Source organism: Vollenhovia emeryi, unplaced genomic scaffold, assembly GCF_000949405.1.
Source record: "Vollenhovia emeryi isolate VEMERY1.0 unplaced genomic scaffold, V.emery_V1.0 DF939261.1, whole genome shotgun sequence".
Lineage (NCBI taxonomy): Eukaryota > Metazoa > Arthropoda > Insecta > Hymenoptera > Formicidae > Vollenhovia > Vollenhovia emeryi.
The window spans coordinates 253,828-274,242 of NW_011967105.1; the positions used below are offsets into that span (position 1 = coordinate 253,828).

The following is a 20,415-nucleotide window of genomic DNA, read 5'->3' on the forward strand; positions in this document are numbered from 1 at the left end:
GCTGAAATAATTAGGAAAACGTCCGGGGACAAAGTGATTTGCAGCGTGAAGTTAGCAAATCAGTTTGCACTTTGCGATTTTTTGGTCTTAAAAGCCAGAACTATGTGTTTAATGTATCAGGAACTCTAGAACTATTAGAAAGGAAGTCAGAACTCTAAAAAATTAGTGATTTTCCAGGAAATGATATGCCAGCTTCACACACACAATCGACTATGCTAATATCGCATTTTGTAAATAATCGAATAACTTATTTGCATTACTCGATGTAGCTTTACGTCCCATGGTTTTGCTGAAATTATTATGGAGCCGTCGTGTTCTTTGATTTTTTTGCGATAAGGTAATTGAATATTTATGCTATTAAAACAAACAAGTATGACAATTAATAATGTTAATATTATTTTTCACTTTTTTATTTTTTAATATATAATTGTCAGTTATTTGTATATAATAAATGTTTGTCTTTTTAAAAGACATGCTTTTCTTATATTCGATTGCAAATGAAAAAGATATAAGTTTATACAGTTATATTTTATAAAATAATTTATATTTAATTATATTTGTTTTATGCAATTCGTCAAAAATATGGCCTCTGCAAAATCACGTGGATTATACTCTTCGCCGCACAAATCAAATAGGTCATTCGAAAATTGTAGCGACGCATTGCAATTCTACACCCTCAGAAAGGATTTCTGTTACTGACAGCTTTTTTGTGAGAAAAAAATATTCTTGACGCATTTATATTTCTCACAACCTCATTTAATATAATCAGTAACAGTAAATAGTAAAAGTATAATCAGAGGCGCGTGTAAACTCTAAAGTTACAATATCGCTCGCGATAGTCGAGTAGCCACAACAAATCAATTACCGTCAAGGGTGGGATTAAACGTCTGCGATCGAGCCCGCACTCGTGCGCGGAGATGTTACAGGATTTACGGTGTCTATTAAAAGCTCAAGAGCAAGGATCTGTTCGTGCTCATGATGTGCGAAAAGCATGGCGCATGCCGGCTGCCTCTTCGACCTTTGAATATTTTCTAGATAAGAGCCTCGCGCTCTTACGTGCCGTCCGTACAATTACGCGCGGTGCCGCCGCGAAAAGTGACGGTAATAATGTAGGAGTGATTCAGGAAGACAAGTAAATGAATAAACGCGACAAGTATAAGAATGGGACGAGTAAACAAACGACCGAACGTGTCTACCGGTATTTTTCGCAGATTTTCTTGAGACAAAGGGCCAGAAAAAATACTGGCAAGTCAATTATTTCTAAAATCTAGTCGTGTTACTTTTAAGAAAGATCGTAAGATTGAAAGAGAATGTGACACGGAACAATGTCTTTTACTTAGCGATTGCGTACCTTCATCGGTGAATTTATACATAGAGGAAAGTCCTCTATTGTGAGATAGGCTTCTCCTATGAGATGGCAGGTTTTCAACATCCAAATTCAATCACAATCTCCTTTCGCGGCGATGGCACAATCTAACAATGAATTTTCCACTAGACAGATCTCGCTCCAAGGGCAATAAAAATTCATGGCGGAACCAACAGACGATGCCCATTAATTTGGCAGAAACCCCCCTGTCTCATATTAGGAGCCGGTCTCATAATAGGAGACTGTCCTCTATTATTCGGTATTCACGTGTGTGAGCGAAGACGCTCGCTGCCAAAAAAAAAGAGATAAGATTCGAGACGGGGCGTCAGAGGTGCCCGCAAATTTCCCGGAATGTTGTCGCAGGTCAGGACGGACTATCGTACCGCTTTAGCTCGTGTGCTAACGGAGCAATGGGCAAACTTGTCTCTCCTCCGGTGAGAGGCGAGATATCACAGAGCCGGCATTGTGGCCCGAAGGGCCCTGGCTAAAGTTCATGGCGGCGAAAGGGAAGATTTCTCCGCGAATCGCAAATTATTAATTGATTTCTGGACGACGCGCGATCGTTTTGCGTTGTAGTTATACGTTCACTATCCGTTTACCTGTGTAAACGAAATTTCGATAAGCACCTGACTCGTCCTACATTCAGCGACGTTCATTGTTTGCGTCATCGTTTCTGATCGTATCGATGAAACCTCTGATTACCTACTTACACTTTCCGCGTGTCCTCGATAGTAATCCCGTCACGTGCCGGCCGTCGCGAGGGCTCGAAGTGCACGATCTGCGATCGTACCTAATGCGCATTTTATCGCGAACACTGGACGGCATTGTCTGTTTACGAGGTGAAGCCCGTGAATGCATTCCGTGAGTCTTGCAATGCATAGCGAGGCACAATAATGACTGACCCCTATCGGTGTTTTTGAATGGTTTTTTTTTCACCGTATGTCTCATTCCCTCTCTGGTTATTGCAGATGAGCAAAGTATGAATCGGTAGTATATATATTTTTCTTTTGCGAAATTATTTATTCTGCAAATTAACAACTTTATCTTGTTTCGGTAAAGAAAAAATATAACATTTTGTATTCGAGTAAAAAAAGTAACATGAGGTGAAAGAGTAATAAAAGTTTAAATTTTTGCGCAGAAAATGTTTTTATTAAACAGCAATGTTAACTTTTGCCTGTAAAGTTGTTTCACAATTATTCAAAATCGATTTTACGGTCTCAACTCTTTTATACCGTAAAATCACAAAAAATTAGGTCGCAGTATCTACTAAAATTTTTTTAATAGCATATCGGATATCTAGCAGTACTTTATTGAAAAAAAAACCGAGCAACTCGTAACTTTACACAACTATTAGGTTGTTTTTTTTTTCATGAAACCTCGAAAAGCCGACAATTTGACATCCATCTTGTCTTGCGTGGCACACAAAGATAAAACGTGATAACAGGTAAGTGGATTGGAAAAAAGAATCATGTGGTAGATTTGACCTTACAACTAAATAATGTGGTCCTGGTTTTTTGTTAAAGAAAATCATTAGATTTCAATACTGTCTGAAAGTGCAACCCGTCGTCCTTCCGCAATACCATTATTGCGTTTTCTCCCGTATCTCCTCTTTCCGTTCTTTTTTTTGCCCTATCAAGTATCTCTGTCCCCCCACTTAGTTTTTCTAGCTCTCTTGCCTGTATCTTGCTCGTTCTTTATTTTCCCATTCGTCCCTCTTGAGTTGCGTGAGTACACTGAAATGTGGGATCAATAGGGTGGAGGGTGTGGGAGCCACCCCCGGGGCTGTTCCGTGACTCATAATACACACTTGTTCGAACCCATGGTAGGCTCGCCCTGTAACTCTTAGTTTTCAAACCGCTCTCTCATGATGTAACCTTTTTATTCGCTTTGAAGGCACGCATTTCTTATTGATCGGCTTCATAAAAGTGCTCCCTGTTCCGCCGTGCCCTCTGCAGCCCTTGGCTGCTGCGACGTGTCCTAGAATCTAGGGGGAAGAAGAGAAGCGTAGGAAAATAAAGGAAGCACTTCCACACTCTGAACAAGATAACTTTTTTCCAAGTGTGCTTGGGATTATTCGGTTTAAAACGACGAATGCATTCGCGCATTGCGACGTGTCACTCTGAGAGAAAGGAGAAATCGAAAAAAAAAATAGTTGCAAAAGCTGAAGCTTTCTGACAATCGGTTCTACTTGAATTTCATCGCCGTTGCGATAAACGTTGAGTCTGCGATTGTCCACTCGGTCCTTACGTTCTTTCGCCAGCGCACCTATTTGGAGAAGCTCGCACCGCGATGACTCACTTGCTTGCCGATGCGTTTTCCGTGTATCGACCTGCGACACGGAACGCAGGATTGGTTAGCACTCACCCCCGCGGGGGTGGAGTTGGGGTGGGGGGTGGAAGGTCGATTCGGCATAATGGAATATAATTTAATTTGTTTCTCCATCAAATCGCGTGATCGATTTCGGCCCACAAGTGACGGGTGACGTCATCCGTTGCGTTACGAGCGTCATTGATACGCGGGGGCACACTCGCCCGATGCTATCCAAACATCGATTCTTTTTATATCAAGGGTTGAAATCGCTATAACGTCGATGGTTTCTCAGGTTTCGGAAGATTATCTCTCTGCGTTTTAATCGTGCAAATATTTGAAGGACCAGATGACGGAAATAATCCCAAATATTACTATTTATTGGGGTCGTGCCAACCCTAATTAGACATATGGTAACCATGTTGGTCTCTACGTGTACATAAGTATGTATTACAAAGGAGAAAAATACCTAATGTTGACTGAACAAATTAATTTTGGCCGAAACAGAATGCGTTCATGAGTCTGTAGCAGCAAATTCATAATGTCATATCTGAAATTATGACGGAAAAGATAAATAGATAGATAGATAAATAGTAAGATAATACATCAGAGAAATTAATTAATTGATAAGTTAAGTGTAAGAGTAAAAAAAGCAGTCGGCGAGATAAATTAATTAATACGTTGAGCGTAAGAGTAAAAAAAACAGCCAAACCGTAGATCCATTACCACTGGCGACAAAAAGCTACTGAAATTTGTTAAATTTCTATCATCGTAATATCGTAACATCGCTTTGAAACTCGCTCGTGTCGGGTTCGGTGATCTAAAACGAAGCAGAGATGTTCAAGGATGAAAATAATTTTTTATCTGACCTATACAGAAAGTTGGAGCTTATCTAAATTATATAGAATGTTCATCTAACTTATATAAAATGTTTGTCGAGATGTTCAAAATATTTAGGGCCACCCGAGTCGAAATTTTGGTACTATTTTGACACTTTTAAGGATAGTTCACAGCTACTCAGCTGATCTATACATCTACATAGATCAGCAATAATCTACTTTAATGGCATTATATTATTTTACTCCTTCCTTGGATCTTTAATTCTAAAAATTTACTTCAGCTCCTACTTAAAAGGACTCACTTTAATGCTAAATTGGCAAAAGTAGAAATTTCCGGCACTATCGGTTTTAAAGTAGGAGTAAATTTTGCGCTTGCAGTTCGACCTCTTTTACTGTCTTAGGTCCTACTATATACTAGAATTAGAGGTTCAACCTAGGGTCAAAATTTCGACTCGGTCATCGAGGGAAAAATCGCACTTCTTTTTTTTCCCCCTCGTATCTGTCGCGGCAGAACGTTGGAGCGTTCCGTTTCCAGCGTGACTCAGACTGTGTACAAATTCGCTGAACAGACCCCAGAGTTTGCCGGTAGCTCAAATATGCGATACGCGATCGTGCCTCGCAATCGGCGGCGTTATCGGCGCGCGCGATATCCGGCGCGAGGGAAAAAAACGGGAATCTGGTAATCAGGCGTCGGAGATATGGCCGGGGTATCTCGCGGATAGGAAAAGAACGAGCCGATCCGGTGATTGCCGCGGAACGGCGCGCGCGCGCGTGTTCGAAAGCCGCGCGGAGTACGCGACTATCACCTGCGCTACCAGTTCTCCGTTATTTCATTGCAAATTACTCGCCGAGCCACGAGCCGCGCGTTATACAGTTATCACAATGAGAAAGTTGTTTCCGATCCGAGAACGTGGAGACGCACGAGTGACTTCGTCCGCGCGCGATTGCGGCTCGAGCGCGACTTCGGAGCGAGCCGCGCGCGAGCCGTAAACCACGAGCGAACCGGAGGAAAATCGCCGTGGCAAAATCGCGTATTAAATTTACAGTTCGACACTCGGTGCCCGCGACCAGCGGCCGGTGTGCCACGCGGAACAGCCCAATTCTCTGCCGCTCCAGTTTTACTCCCCGGGGCGAGCGCCCGCTTTATTTTCAGCCTAGAGCACCGTCTTCGGATTGGTAGCGTCGCGATCGTATTATTACTACATTGTTCGCGCGAGAGATCCGAAAGGGGCGATAAATCGGCGGATGAACCGCTAATTAGGAGATGGGACTTTGAGAAATACAGACTCGAGGGGGGGAATTTGATAAGCTGGACGCTCCGCGCGTGACTCAACAAGTGTTTGTCGATTTCAGAGACCGGGAAACCGAGGGCTCCAGCCTGAGGAATTCGGTGCTTCTACGCGACTTTTAAATTTGAAGAGTAAAGAAAACGGTAAAACGCTCTAAAATTCCTTCCGGCTGAGTTTAATTGCTCGGGCTGGCCCGAGCGTTTATGGGACGCAGCTGGGATAGATTGAAGATTATTATCTCACTCGCGGGGAGAGAAAGAGAGAGAGAGAGAGAGATTTAATCTTATTTATTAAGTTATTCGCGGTCGAGTGAAGAAAAATCTTGCGCGATTTCCTCCTACCATTCCGCGCCGTTCGACTAACCGGACCGCAAATCGCGCACACGTGACTCCGGTGTTCCGGTCGAGATCTTGTCCCTTTTTTTTCCCCTTTTCGTTTGCGCTGTAACGCGGCAAGGTGAGGCACGTCGCAAAGGAAGACTGGGAAGGACGCGCGCACCACGTATGCCCGTAAGAAGTCGCGTGGCCCTTGAATGGCCGCTTGTTGGAAATGAAAGTAACACGTCTCGAATGCCGTGCCAGCGTGGACCGTGGATCACTCGTCTGTCTCTGTTACGCTGCAACGGCGACCCGATTTGTCCTTAAGCCGGCGCCGTGGCATAAATGTCGAAAGATAGGATCGTCCTTGAACGAGAGAGCTCGCATTCCTCCTTAAGCAGCGAGCGAGAGACGAGGACGATCGGTATCATGTTCCATTCGATTGTCCAACTTTCCAAATTCTCATGGAATATGGAAGGCGAACTTTTATTTTTATAATCAAGAGAAAACGAACTCCGTGCCGTTGAACTACGATATGTCACGCAATTACTGTCCCGCGATTGATACACGAGATCAGGGAAAGGGGGGCGAGAAGATTTGTAGAAGTGTTTGTTTTGTGTTCTAATATGAGATAGCGGAGCTTCTGCTAAATTAATAGGCGTCATCTGTTGGTCCCACCGTGAATTTATTGCCTTTGGCGTGAAATCTCTGTTTAGTGGAAAATTGATGGTCGTGCAATCGTAGCGAAGCAAGATTTGTGTTTGAATTTGGACGTTGAAAACCTGATATCTCGTACTAGAATTCTATGGTAAAATTAAAATGAATACTCGTGAAATTCTCCGAAATGCCATATGCTTGGTACACATTTTACTTTTGCTGTATGCATGCCATGCATTTTACCAGCAAAATGTATGCTAAGTATATTTACTAGTAAAATGTACAGTAACATTTCAAAAAGCTCTCATAAAATTCGAAATACCGTGTTGTCCCACATTTTACTGGTAAAATGTATGCCAAGTATAATTACTAGTAAAATGTATAGTGAAATTGAGAAAAGAGTTCTCATAAAATTCTCTGAAATGCCGTGCTCTTCCGAGTCGAAATCTTGGCCCTATGTTGAACCTCTAATTCTATTATATAGTAGGACCTAAGACAGTAAAAGAGGTCGAACTGCAAGTACAAAATTTACTTCTACTTTAAAACTAATAGTGTCGGAAATTTCTACTTTTGCCAATTTAGCATTAAAGTGGGTCCTTTTAAGTAGGAGCTGAAGTAAACTTGTAGAATTAAAGATTCAAGGGAGGAGTGAAAGAATATAATGTCGTCAAAGTAGGCAATTGCTGGTCTATGTAGGTGTATAGATCAGCCAAGTAGGTGTAAAATGTCCTTAAAAGTGTCAAAATAGTACCAACATTTCGAGGCGGAGTCTTACGATTACATGATTTTCAGGATAAATTTCAAAAGAAAATTCTCTCCGCGTAGAGAATTAGTTTGCACGACGCTAACTGCGATACGTCATCGGAGTTGCGAATGCGCGCACTAACTTCGTATGTGAACTTCACTTCGGACAACCGAATGTTAGTACGTCCAGTTTCACTTTTCGTGCCGAGCCGCTAAACGACGGTTCAGAAATCTTTCCGCGCACGTCGCTTGCGAAATTCCTCATTGTCCCGCGCGGTGGTGAGGTGGAAGAGGTGGAGGTGGAGGTGGTGAAGGAGGAGGAAACGCGGGGCGTATGTGTGCCAAGAGGTTTTTCTCAGTCGTCGACCGCGATAGATACGGTCGGATTGTTCGTTCGACGGAGAAAAGTCTTCACTCTCTTGGCGGCGAAATCGACAATTTAGTCGAACGTGTTCCAAGGAATTGAAAGAAAAAAGAAAAAAAAAGAGGAAAAGTTCTCAAGAATAAATCAAGGCTTTCTTGCAGATATTTGCTCGACCGATCATTTTGCGTCCCTCTCTTTGGACCGTCTCCTCTATAAAAGCCTGAATACAGAACGTAACGAATCTCCCATTCGTCGATAATCTTTTAAATTCACCATATTTTTCTACGAATCTTTATGCCTTACGTATTTCGCATCTCATGGTACAATTGTTGCCATATTCATGAAAGTTGGCGAACGTTTAGTATTAAAGTATATTTAAAATATTGAAACTCGAAGGGTGTCTCCTTGGCGCAAAAGTTGTGTACCAATTTAATATATTTTTAAGTCTTATATATTTTTTTAAATATTGTAATCAGTTACTATTTTTTTCTCCCTAACATTTTCTCTGTCTGTGCTTCCAGGACCAGTTCGAGAATCTGTCCCTGCACACGCAGAAAGGGATAGAGTTTCTCGAGAGGTATGGCCACTTCATACGCGATCGTTGCGCGATCGAATTCGAATACGCAGCGAAGCTCAGGTGAGAGACAAAACATCTTGTCCCTAGGAATAAATAAAAAGGGGTTGTGAAAAATTCGTGAAGATAAAAGTTACTCGGGCACTTTCGAGGCATCTGTTTCTGTGTCGATTATTTATTTGCCGTTTATAGAAAAATTTTATAATTTAATTTTAAGATGCTGTAATTTTTTATTATCGGAGAATTTCTCGGTTCATAGCGAGACTAAATCGGGACGTTCTCTATCGGTGGTTTTTTTTTTCACAGGAAGCTGCAGGAAACTAGAAAATTTTCAAATTGATCTACATCTTACGTTTCTCGAGTATTATTATAATTTTTTTTAGCGAAATAACCTTTTTTTAAACGAAAAACCACACAGATGCGCAAAGTTGGAAAGTAGCAGACGAGTATTCTCTATTTTGAAAATAATTCCAAGCGAACAGAGAAGAAATAGGGAGGACCAATGGCAGGTGCGCCCCTCGACGCTTTCGTATGCCTTGCACCTTGCGCCCTGTCGTGCTCGTACGCGACGCTTCTTTTTTTCCCCCTTTTTTTAAGTGTCCCGACAAAGAGCGGGGCATCCGAGGCGAAATGATTTCAATGGGACATTCTGCATAACGAGCGTGTCTCACGCACCCCGTGGGGTTCAGGGACGAGGCGAGAGATCCGTAGCTACTAATATTGTGTTAAAGGAATCCCTTGTCCGTTCCGTGAATGCCGTTCACTGTAGCGTACGTTTGTTCTATCGGGTGTCTCGAAATCCATCCACTCCCGGCCGCCTTAATTACTCCGTTTTGCATTACGCTTAATCACTCCGTCGCACGTCCCGAAATGTTGTCGCGCGCCGCGTGCAACATTAGCCGTAATTAACCGCGCGGTCTGCCCTTTGGTAAAATCCACGAGACGTCTAGTCGGAGTGGAATTCTGCGGACTTGCTGCGAACAGTTTTATCGCTCTTCATTTTTCAACGCGACTTGTGTGCTCGGAACGCAACTCCGTACGGTCTGTCGTAATTAAAATTTTGAAAATTGAAGAGGTAGCTCCATTTTCTGTCAAAAATAAATTGCGACTGGATTGCTGCTACGAAAAAGCCGAGGGGAAACCACTGGGGGCATTGTGGTGTACAAATTTGCGGCATTACTGGGCATTGCTACACTGAAAAAAATTTCTGGTTGAATATGGACGAATCAGATAATTCCTTTAGGATTTACCAGAATTCCTTTAGGATTTACCAGAATTTCTGTAGGATTACAGGAATTCTGGTAAATCCTAAAGGAATTATCTGATTCGTCCATATTCAACCAGAAATTTTTTTCAGTGTAGGTATTTTTTGGGCACTAGTTTGGGCATTAGGCCTTGCTGGGGTATTATAAAGATAAAATAAGATAATAAGATAAAGTAATACCCACTGGACTTTAGTGGGCGTTGCTGTACAAGATTTGGTCAGCGGTTCCCCCCCCCCTGGAAAAAGCTATAAAAATGGAAATCAATGTATATATTTTTTTACATGTTGCCTATATTCGAACGCATCATACCATTACAAAAAAAAGAGAGAAATAAAACGTCACGATTTTTTAGCTAGTTTCTTTAGTTGCTGTAAAATTGACTGAAATTGGAACGGTCTGTTCATGCAGCCAATCAATTGTTTACCTCGCTGCGTGACTCGAAGTGATTTCTCACAATAAGGAAACTAATCGTGATAACAATTGCCTTAGCATAATTACCATTATCGTTGTAATACGATCGAAATAAAATGATTATCTCAAGCCGCAATGAATTTGCAGTTACGTTCGCGCGTCCGCCGAGGAAATGTATTCCGATTTCGTAAAAATCGATTTTGACGAAACGAGGGAATTAATTTAGAGCCGGGCGTGCAACTGCGAGAAGTGAATTTCACGCGCTTCGCCGCGCACGTTCGCCGCTCGCCCGCTGCATATAGGAATCATCGCACTCGCGCGTCCTTCGTCTTAATGCGCTGCAATTTCCAGCGTCTAGCCCGACCCTCGATTCACTTTCGTGCGAAATACGCGGCGGTCAGTGCACGCGTATTCTGGGACGATTCCGAGAAAATTGCCCCGACTCTGCGTAATACCCTCCAAAAAAGTTACGCCATCGTCGTGTGACCGGAGGATCCACCGGGAGTGTCCAACAGCATCCGGGTACTCGGGAAGGGGTCGCCCGTACATCTGGGATGAGCCTTGGAAAATCTTAAAAAATATATCACAAATAGAATAATAAACTTAAAGTAAGACCCCTAACTAAAACTAACCGACATATGAGAAAACGCCAATGTGGGTCACAAGGCAAGATGCAGCCCAACTTGTAATTTTTATGTTTTTAAAGTGTCATTTCATATACCATTTCTTTCCACGTTTGTTCTGCGCGCCGGTTTCCTTTCGGACATAACGCAGTTTTCTTACAAGTGGAGTTATTATAGTCAGCAAATTCACATATTTCAAATCGATAAACGATTTGTAATTATATTTGAGATGCTACATTTTAGCATTTTTCTGATGCTACATTTAGCATTCACTACCTCCCCCCCCTTCCTCGTACTGTAAATTATTCTCATTGCGAAAAATATCACAAATAGATTAAATATCGCCAGTAGATTAAAACCAATGATACGTAGTTTTTTAAAACGATCTACACTGGCCAATGTTTTTATTTAAAAAAACGACGTTTCGGTCCCAGATTTGGACCCTTTTCAAGTAATCTGCAAACATACTTAACTCAGCACTAAACATTTTTTTAATATAAAAAAAGAAAGTAATTATAGCGGAAGTAAACCATAAATCTAAGTATACCTGTTCACGCAATTATTAATAATCTCATATTGTTCGTTTGCTGTAAGTAAACTGTGTACAAGCAAGAGAGTCCTCACATTAAACGTTATTACGAATTAATTCGTAATAATTAACGATTTATTAGTAATTAATTAATTAACGCGTCGTTTTTAAAATAAAAACATTGGCCAGTGTAGGTTGTTTTAAAAAACTATATTATTGGTTAAAAAATATATATTATATATTTAAATGTATATTAAATTGTCAACCTTTATGCTCGTAGAAATTGGCCTCTCTTGATTGCTTGTTGTTAAATATAACACGAGCGAAATTATTATTTACTTAAAAAAACATCTTGCTGGACGAGAATCATTCTCGTATGAGCGATTTTTCCATTTTCTTCGACCCTCTCCGTTCATCCTCTTGTTTTCTTCCCTTCCTCCTGGCGTTGCTCCGCTGTATCAAGAGCGCGCGAGATTCAACGTGATAGTGTATTTATAGACCGACGTGGCGCGGCGTAAAAATTATAAAACGGCACGCCCAGATCCGTTTTAATCTGCGCCGCGACCAAAAATAATTCCGCGCCGCTCGCGATCTGATATTTCTTCGATTACCGGGCGGCGGCACAATTCGCGATCTGACCCCCCCGACATCCATAGTAATAAATAGGGGTGTGTCTTCGGGGAGGTAGGCACTAACGATCAGTTAGGAGAGTATTGGCCCGGCGAGTGAAAGGTCCCAGGTTCGAATATTGTTCTAGTCCTAGCTCGTCGTTTTTCTCGCCGAAAAATTAACAAGTGACGCGTCTTAGAGCGGCATTCATAGTGAAATCTTATATTTAAGATCGTCTTAAGATCATCTTTGGATACGGAGTAAAATAAAATGCTCCACACAGCTTCTGTAGATAAATTCAAGACGGTCTTGAATATAAGATCCGACTATGAATACCGGCCTTAGTGCATACCACCCCTATTTATTATTATGGCTTGAAGTTGAGGCAATAAAAATCGCTGTCGAAAAGGAAAATCGAAAAGTTAAGGCGCTTTGGCAGTTCCGTTTAGATAGACTGCGGTATTTCTGATTGTATTTCAGATATTTCCTTGGACAACTTTACCGCAGTTATCTTAACGGAGCGACAAAGCTACAAAACTATTAAAGGGCTTTTTGACTTTCTTCTTTCACGTTGATTTTTACTGCCTCAACCTTAAACCATAGTAGTAATAAATAGGAGGGTATCTGCGGGCAGGTAGGCACTAAGACGCGCCACTTGTTCATTTTTCGGCGAGAAAAATGGGCTAGGACTAGACCAGGAACCTGAGACCCTCCACCAAGCGAGTGTCCTTCCAACCGAGCTATTCAGGCCCACACTCGAAATCTTTCTCGCTCGCCTACTTTATTTTACTGAATATTCCTACTGTCTTCTCTGCACAGGCCGGAATGACCGCGTGCATTGCGGTAAATTCCCGGCCCGGCGGCTTTTCCTGCAAAAGGAAGCGGGCGAGTGTGGAAATTGCGAGATGTTGCAATTCTTTGAGCGTATTCTTGTATTGCTATTGAAATGCTGTCACGATCGCATCATTGTTTAGCCCGTCCGCTGCCGCGTCACATGTGCACAGTTGGAAAATTTGTGTTTTCTTGTTAAAAGTTGTAAAATTGTAAAATATATCAACTTGTACAAATGTTTTAAACGTACACGGAGGAAATTTTTTCTTAAAATTGATCCTGAAAAATCATGTGATCGTGGAACAACATGGCATTTCGAAGAACTTTATGACAGTTTTTTGAAACTTTACTAATGAAATGTATGGTAAAACTTCAGAAAACTCCCATAAAATTTTTCGAAATGCCGCGTTGACCCACGATTACATAATTTTCAGAATAAATTTTGAAAGAAAATTTTCTCCGCGTATCGGTTATAGAATAGAAGGTTTCTGGACGCAAAGAGCACATTGTAGATCAGGCCACTTGTAGAATTTATTACTCAGAATGTAGAACCCGGAAAAAAAATATAGAATTTAAAACATAAAATTTACAACCATTTAAAAAGCCTATTTGATACATTTTACGTGTGTAATTGCAACATGTAATTGTAGGTACGTTGTACGCAGTTATTAAAAATGCAGCACGATCTGTGGCGAAACTTTTTCGAATCTGGACAGAGCGAACGTGCTAAAGGAGCTATTATTTTCGCTCGCTGATGAACAAATCGCAATATGCTTCACAGAATATTGACTCAATTGTGATGTCTTTTTGCATCGATCGGATCACTCGGTATAATAAAATATCTAACTTTTAGAATTTGTGCGTAAAGAGTAAAATAAGAAAATAATTTGTTTCGGGCGGTATTTAAAAATTATTGCACCGGGAAGAAAAATGTTAAATCAAGAAAATATTTCCTGACTTGAACAGCTGTTTTCTCAGTGTATAACACGTGAAATTTGTAAGCGTTCACCAGCTGTCGGGATGAAAAAAATTACTGCGAACGAAAAAGGCAAGGAGTGGGGGGGGGGGGTAATGCAGAGATCATTTCTACGAGCAGTACACTTCCGGGTAATGCAATAGTTTCTGCTATTCGCCTAACGTTTCCCCGATGCGATGTCATTTCACCTTCGTGAGAAGCGTGCATCAATAATCTTATTTCTCCCGTCTCTCTGTTGCAGGCGTCTCGTGAAGAGTTATCAACCGAAGAAGAAGGAGGAGGAGGATTATCAGTAAGTATAAAGCTACGTGCGCGCGCGTATTCTCTCCTCTCGAGTTACCGGCGATCACAGATAGACACGTCTCGTATATGTACAGTATACAAAACATGAAAGAGTAACAAACACATATTTAAATTGTCTGTGGTCGAGATGAATTACACCACTGTGGCTAATCGGGGGAAGTAGATAATTGCACCGTGACGAATGAAATAGTAACTTTCTGAAGGCGAAAATCGCATTAATTAGCACGAGTGCTTATTTTTCAATTACGTTTCTTATACGATGTAAAACTCCACTCTGTAATTATATGCAGCGCGCATTGGACGCGCCCGTCGTGTTTCCGATAACTGGGACTTATTAAAGCAAAGGTGGAAAATATTTCCTCCGCGGAGGAGCCTCCGCCGGTCTTCAAACAGGTGCCGAGTTCTTCCACGGAGCCATAATTAATTTTCTGACTCGGCGCACAGAACGTGCGCCGCGCGAGTAATTAAGCGCGCACAGGAGCGTGGTTTGGGTCAGGGTTAAAATAAAACGGGAGCCGAGGCGTAATCAGGGTTAAAAGTAAGGCGAATTTCTCCGCGACAGAAAGTCCCCGGCGACGGCTCTGTCTTTTTCTCTCGCGCGAAACTCTTTTTTTTTTTTCGTTTGTCACCCGCGAACCTAACGAAATGTTAACGCGAACACGTTTTGCAAGCTCTAATGAAGAAGAAACGCGAGCAGCCTGCTTATCTCGCGGCCTAGAATCCAATCCTGAAATTAGAAAGTTACAATCAATTTTTGTGTTCGGCGGAGACGTGATATTAGCACCTTACATCTTTAGATTTCTATTTTTTTTTACACTTAGTCGTCAGACCTCTTTTCGAAAACGAATCAGGGATATCCGCGACTCGTAGGAAAGAGCCCAGAACTTTGCGTTATATATAATAAAAATTTCGAACAGCTTAACAGAGAGAATTATACTTCGTGTATAGACGGGACGCTTTATAAGTTTAATAACTCGGCAAAAGAGATCTTCGCCCTCTCAGTTGGTTCTTTATGAAGTAATATGAAGAGTGTGTCATACTAATCGGCGTGGGCCGAGATTTAGGCTCCTCTCGTTCTGCGAAATCAGTCTGCGTTGGCGTTGCGCAGACCAGAAATTATTCTTGTCGTATACGCAACGATTACACTAAATTATTTGAAAAACAATTATGTCAAATTAGCTAATCTACGCTAACGTTGTTTTATCTGTGACTGTAAAAGGCAAGAGGGGTTTCCTGCATAACGCAAATTGTTTAGTATACCTCGTTAACATCTCTCGACTAGAGAAATTAGAAGTTTACTAGTGAAAAAATGACGAAGCTATCAAGCGAAATTAAAGCAGTAGAAAATAAAAGACAGGCTTGAAAGTATTAAGAGAGTAAAAGGAAAGAGTTTAAAGTTTTTAATAGAAACGCGAAAATGAAGAAACCCCGAAAGGAGAAAGTAGAAAATGTGTGTATGTGTGGATAGAGCGTTAGTAAACGTAGAGCGAAAGGAACAAAGAGAAGAACGTGGCTTGTGTTTCTTCAGATATAGTCCCTGTCGGGCGTTTAAAATGGAGTTGAACGAAGTGAACGACCAGGCCGGTCAGCGGGAGGTGATCGCGGAGAACCTTCAGGCCAACGTTCTGCGGGAGCTCAACATCCTGGTTAAGGACTTCAAGGAGGATCGCAAGAAGCATCTGCAGGAGGGTGCGCGGCTGATGGCCACCCTAGCCGGCCAGATCGGCAATCTGGAGCGCGCCAGGAAGGCCTACGAGAAGGCCTTCCGCGAGGCGGAGCGCGCCGTGGAGAACTATCAGCGGGCGGACGCGGATCTCAATCTCTCGAGAGCAGAGGTGCGATAAGAATCCCCTATCCTTTCGCGATAAGTCCCGCCAGCTTTCGCGTATCCGTCCTTCTTTCCGAAAGTGGCCCAACCGGTGTGTACAATAAGTGGGAAGAAGAGCCGGCAGTATCATTTCGACGGAGCACAGATAGAATCTCGAGTCGCTTTTCCACGGATAGATAGAGCGTGCGAAGAAATTGTGCCTTTAAATTATGAGCGATTGACGAAAATTGTACACATTGACGCTCGACGATGACCGGTTTCTCTTTTTTTTCTTTCCTGCAACGAGCAGGTCGAGAAGCAGAGGATGAATATGACCATGAAGACCCAGCAGAGCGAGGAAGCCAAAACGGAGTACGCGAATCAGCTGCAAAAAACGAATGACATGCAGACGTTACACTACCACACAGCGATGCCGGAAGTGTTTCAACATCTTCAGGTACCACTTTGTCATAACTGTGCGCGATTACGTCCACGTTTTATTATATTGTCCGTAATTCTTATGTAACGTTCGCGAAGGTATTCTCCCTTTTGTCGTTATACACATTTTTCAAACAACTCTTTCGTGTAATAAAAGAACACTTTAATTATTACATATTCGTCGACATTTGACGAATTTGAAGTTGGGCCCAATCGCAAGGTTCTAACATATAGAATATTAAACTTCAATGAACTTTCCTGTAAAGATAATTTAAATTTATTCGCTTAATTATAAATCTATCGACATTTTAATGAATTAATGTAATAAGTTGGTAGTATTAACTTCCTAGTTGGAAATTGTGTGAAACAATGTTATCACATTCGATTCAGAATTGCAATTACCTTCTCTCATGGGCAATTCTCTCTTATACGTCACGTTTTTGCCGCAGGAACTGGACGAGAAAAGGATAAAGAACATGCGAAACTACATGATGAAATCGGTAGAGATCGAGCGGGCGGTGGCGCCGATAATTGCCCAGTGTCTAGATGGCATTGAGAAGGCGGCGAACGAGATCAACGAGAAGGAGGACACGATGTTGGTAATAGAACGCTACAAGAGTGGTTTCCAGCCACCCGGAGACTTTCCCTTTGAAGACCTATCGGTCGCAAAGAACTACGACAGCAACAGTCAACTGGCCCAGCCGGTCATGCAGCCGATCCACAATCATCTCACGGTCAAGGGCACCGTATCCGGTGGCAAGATCAAAAAGAGGGTCGGCCTCTTCGGGATCTTCGGCAGTAATAAGGTAGATACTCGTCCGTATGTTGCTCTGGAAGATCATTACAGATCATTTGGGATCATTGGTGCAGTGTTCTTAACGCATAGGATGTACCGAAAAGACGTATTAATGAAATGTCTTCAGATTTAACGAAACCTGCTGATAAATATTGAAAAATAATCGCATTTTTCACGCGGGCTTTTCTGTAATTCTCTATTCACAAATCTCCTTATCTATATGCAAGATAAGCGCTTTGTTATTCATTATGAACGTTTAATTATACTGATTTTATAAATTTCAATTCAGAACGATTTCTTTTCAGACATCCTATACGCATTTTTCTTGCGAGCTCGTCGAGTCTGGGCGATTCATGATGAAATTTCCGTTTAACAATTTCTTTGCGCAATCTCGCAATTGTATAATTGAATTTTTAGTATACCGACAAAAATAATCCCTCGTAACGTTATAAGCCGAGGACTCGCACGACTTCAGAGAAGAGAGCTAACATAATTTATCGCATTAATTTATTTATCGTATCTGCGAGGTCGTGGGAAGGAAAGGATAATTGCAAAGAATATTGCAGATGATTTTTACAGCATGCACGATTATCTTTTGAAATATTATTTTATTCTTTATCTCATATATTCTAACTTATCATTTATGTACGTATACTTGCATCTCCTTATTCGCCGACAGGCCTGCTCTTATTATATGCACACATATTTCTATTGAGCATGTACATTAGTAGATTCCGTATCCTTCCGACCAGCTACAGTAACGTTATTTACGAGCGACTTCTCAATTATTTTGTGCACTGTTATCTATGATTACGCGAGAGAGAAGCGGTTTTTGCATTTTTCAATTATTATTATTATTTGAAGTGATTTTGCCTCTATGTTTTATTTATAAGAGCTTTGTGATACAGTAAACTCCATTCATATGTAATAATATGAGTTTATCCTGATAAAATCAATTGGGAAAGAAAATCTTAATCATAGTTGAGACTGCAATTAAAATGGGAAAAATGCGCCTTACCTGTTATACAAGATTTAATAAAATCTTATTATTGACTTGTATTTAAAAAATAGCACACGCATTTAATACTTATATTATATAATATTTACTTAGATATGATATGTACTTATGTTACATAATATTATAATAATGTAAATGGCATGAAATATTAAATTAGTCTTTATTTTAAATTGCCACTTGTGTAAACTTTCAAAATTAATTTTTTAAATCTTTTCATGCGCTTGAACTCATCAGATTAGTGTAACAAGAAGAATGATTAGGTTTGACGGAATGGCTATGAATTGAGTCCAGTACTGTATCTTCTATCTTATTTTTACACATTCGGACTATAATTTGCAATCACACTTTCATTTGAACTCGCATAACAAAACGTAACTTACTTTGTCTTCTGTACTTTCTCTTAATTTGGTGGATGGTTCAATCTGCCTGTGGTCTTCTTGTTTCCAATCGTCATGGGCTATGAATTGGGATATTGTCATACTTAGTAAGTACTTTGTGTAGACCGCTTTTTCGCTTGTAATTATATATATATATAATAACAACTCTTTATCTGCCTCGTAAAGATGAAATACATGCGGCATTAAAATTGTTGGAAGAGCGCGAACTCAGCGGACACATTAATCTTAATCGGTAGAAGACTGATTGCGCTTACAGAATGTAAGGTGCAAAATTTAATTAAAATTTGTATTGTGTAACTGAATCAAATTCAATATGTAAAATATAACGAGAAATTGAGTTAGAACGTGATATGAAAATAGCTTGTTATTTTGAGAAATAAATATATTGTTAAATATCTATAGCTTTGTTAAGTTTAAACTGAAATTAACATGAAATTATGGTTGTACAAAGTAGATCCGTTTTTTTTTGTTATATTGCAACATAAATAAGGTATCTCGTACTATTTAGGATTAATGTTTCCGAAATGATCTGAGTTCTCGCTTAAGCTATCGCCAAAAGTCCATCCTGTTCATTCGCTGAATGATACGCTTTTTGGGTTTGTTTCATGCGAACGACAGAAGTTGATCGAGGTGTGCATAGCTTTAAAGGTCTGTCCAATCGCCAAGTCACTTTTCGATTGACCCTTTTGGTGCTTAGCTGAACGCTTACAAGTGCTTGACTTGCTCGTCTTCTTTACACGCAGTGATAAATAGATGAGACAGACAATCGTTTCCTCGGGAGCCGAGTTGTCTCGATCGTCAATTCGATTATTTCGTAGAAAATCAAGTTGAAGGAATCCCTACATCCGCGAGAGATTTGAATTAATTAAACAAATCTAATTTCTGCGAAATCAAAGGCTTCCAACGTGCAGGAATTGTGGAGTTTTACTATTTAATAGCATCAATTTAAAAATCGGCGAATTTCTCAAAATCTGAATTTTCGGAAATTAAAGCAATTGTAATTTTTTAGGACCAAATTTTACCTTTTAGCGCCAAAAGGGTTAAAAATTATTTCCATTTCTGGAAATAATTTGTTCTGATTTTTTTCCCCTATTATTTGTATACTGCGGAGAATACATTTTATTCACATTATCGCCTAGAAACAATGAGCGATATTGAATATTGAACTCGTCCATCAGTATCAATTTACAGATAATATTACGCTAGTTCCCACTAACAATCCGTAGATCATTAACGAAACGAGTTGCCTCTACAACAAAATGTGTTCCCAAGCTTTCTCATCTTTCTTTCTGTTATTTTCCTGAGACCTAGAATGCAATATGTTGGAGGAAAGAGAAAGAGAGAAACTCGTGTTGTACAATTATATTAAGTTTTATCAAAGTATTCGTGACAATATAATTCATTGTTAATACATATATTTGTATTAATTATTATATTATTTATCTTTATACATATAATTTAATGACAATTCTGACGATAAGGCATTTCAGTGCAAATAAAATTTTTGGGTCTCAGGAATGCGCACACTTAATTTCCATAGGATTCGATATTTATTGTGTCACATTCCAGAATAATGTGCCTGGCTACGGTGATGGTGCCAAGGAGGACTGCAGCGATCTGCCACCGAATCAACGGAAGAAGCGATTGCAGCAGCGACTGGACGAGATCCAGGCGAAGATTCAGCAGGAGACCGCGGCGAGGGACGGTCTGATGAAGATGAAAGGCGTGTACGAGCAGAATCCAGCCCTTGGAGATCCGATGAGTATAGAGGGGCAATTAAACCAGTCCAGCAACAAACTGGACAAGCTCGGAGTTGAATTGGCAAAGTTTCAAGGCTACCTCGAAGAAGCGATGCGCGCTGGTGCCAGTTTATCTAGGTAAACGAAGCTTTGCTAGAATTGTGCAAGGAACTACATCGCTATTCATACAAACAATCGCTCCAAAAAGGCAAAGG

At 40.8% G+C, this 20,415-nt stretch overlaps 1 protein-coding gene across 6 annotated transcripts in view; it reads left to right on the top strand.

The window, feature by feature from the left end:
• LOC105559653 (formin-binding protein 1-like) overlaps positions 1–20,415 on the top strand; it is a 50,926-nt gene that overhangs the window by 24,347 nt on the left and 6,164 nt on the right. For 3 of the 6 annotated variants that reach the window (XM_012008121.1, XM_012008122.1, XM_012008124.1), the window contains exons 2-8: positions 8,405–8,520; positions 13,943–13,993; positions 15,533–15,839; positions 16,122–16,268; positions 16,699–17,055; positions 19,080–19,109; positions 20,031–20,338. In XM_012008121.1, coding sequence (XP_011863511.1) covers positions 8,405–8,520; positions 13,943–13,993; positions 15,533–15,839; positions 16,122–16,268; positions 16,699–17,055; positions 19,080–19,109; positions 20,031–20,338 — 1,316 coding nt within the window. The remainder of the gene's footprint in view (positions 1–8,404; positions 8,521–13,942; positions 13,994–15,532; positions 15,840–16,121; positions 16,269–16,698; positions 17,056–19,079; positions 19,110–20,030; positions 20,339–20,415) is intronic. The other 3 variants (XM_012008123.1, XM_012008125.1, XM_012008126.1) reach the window with 3 other exon arrangements.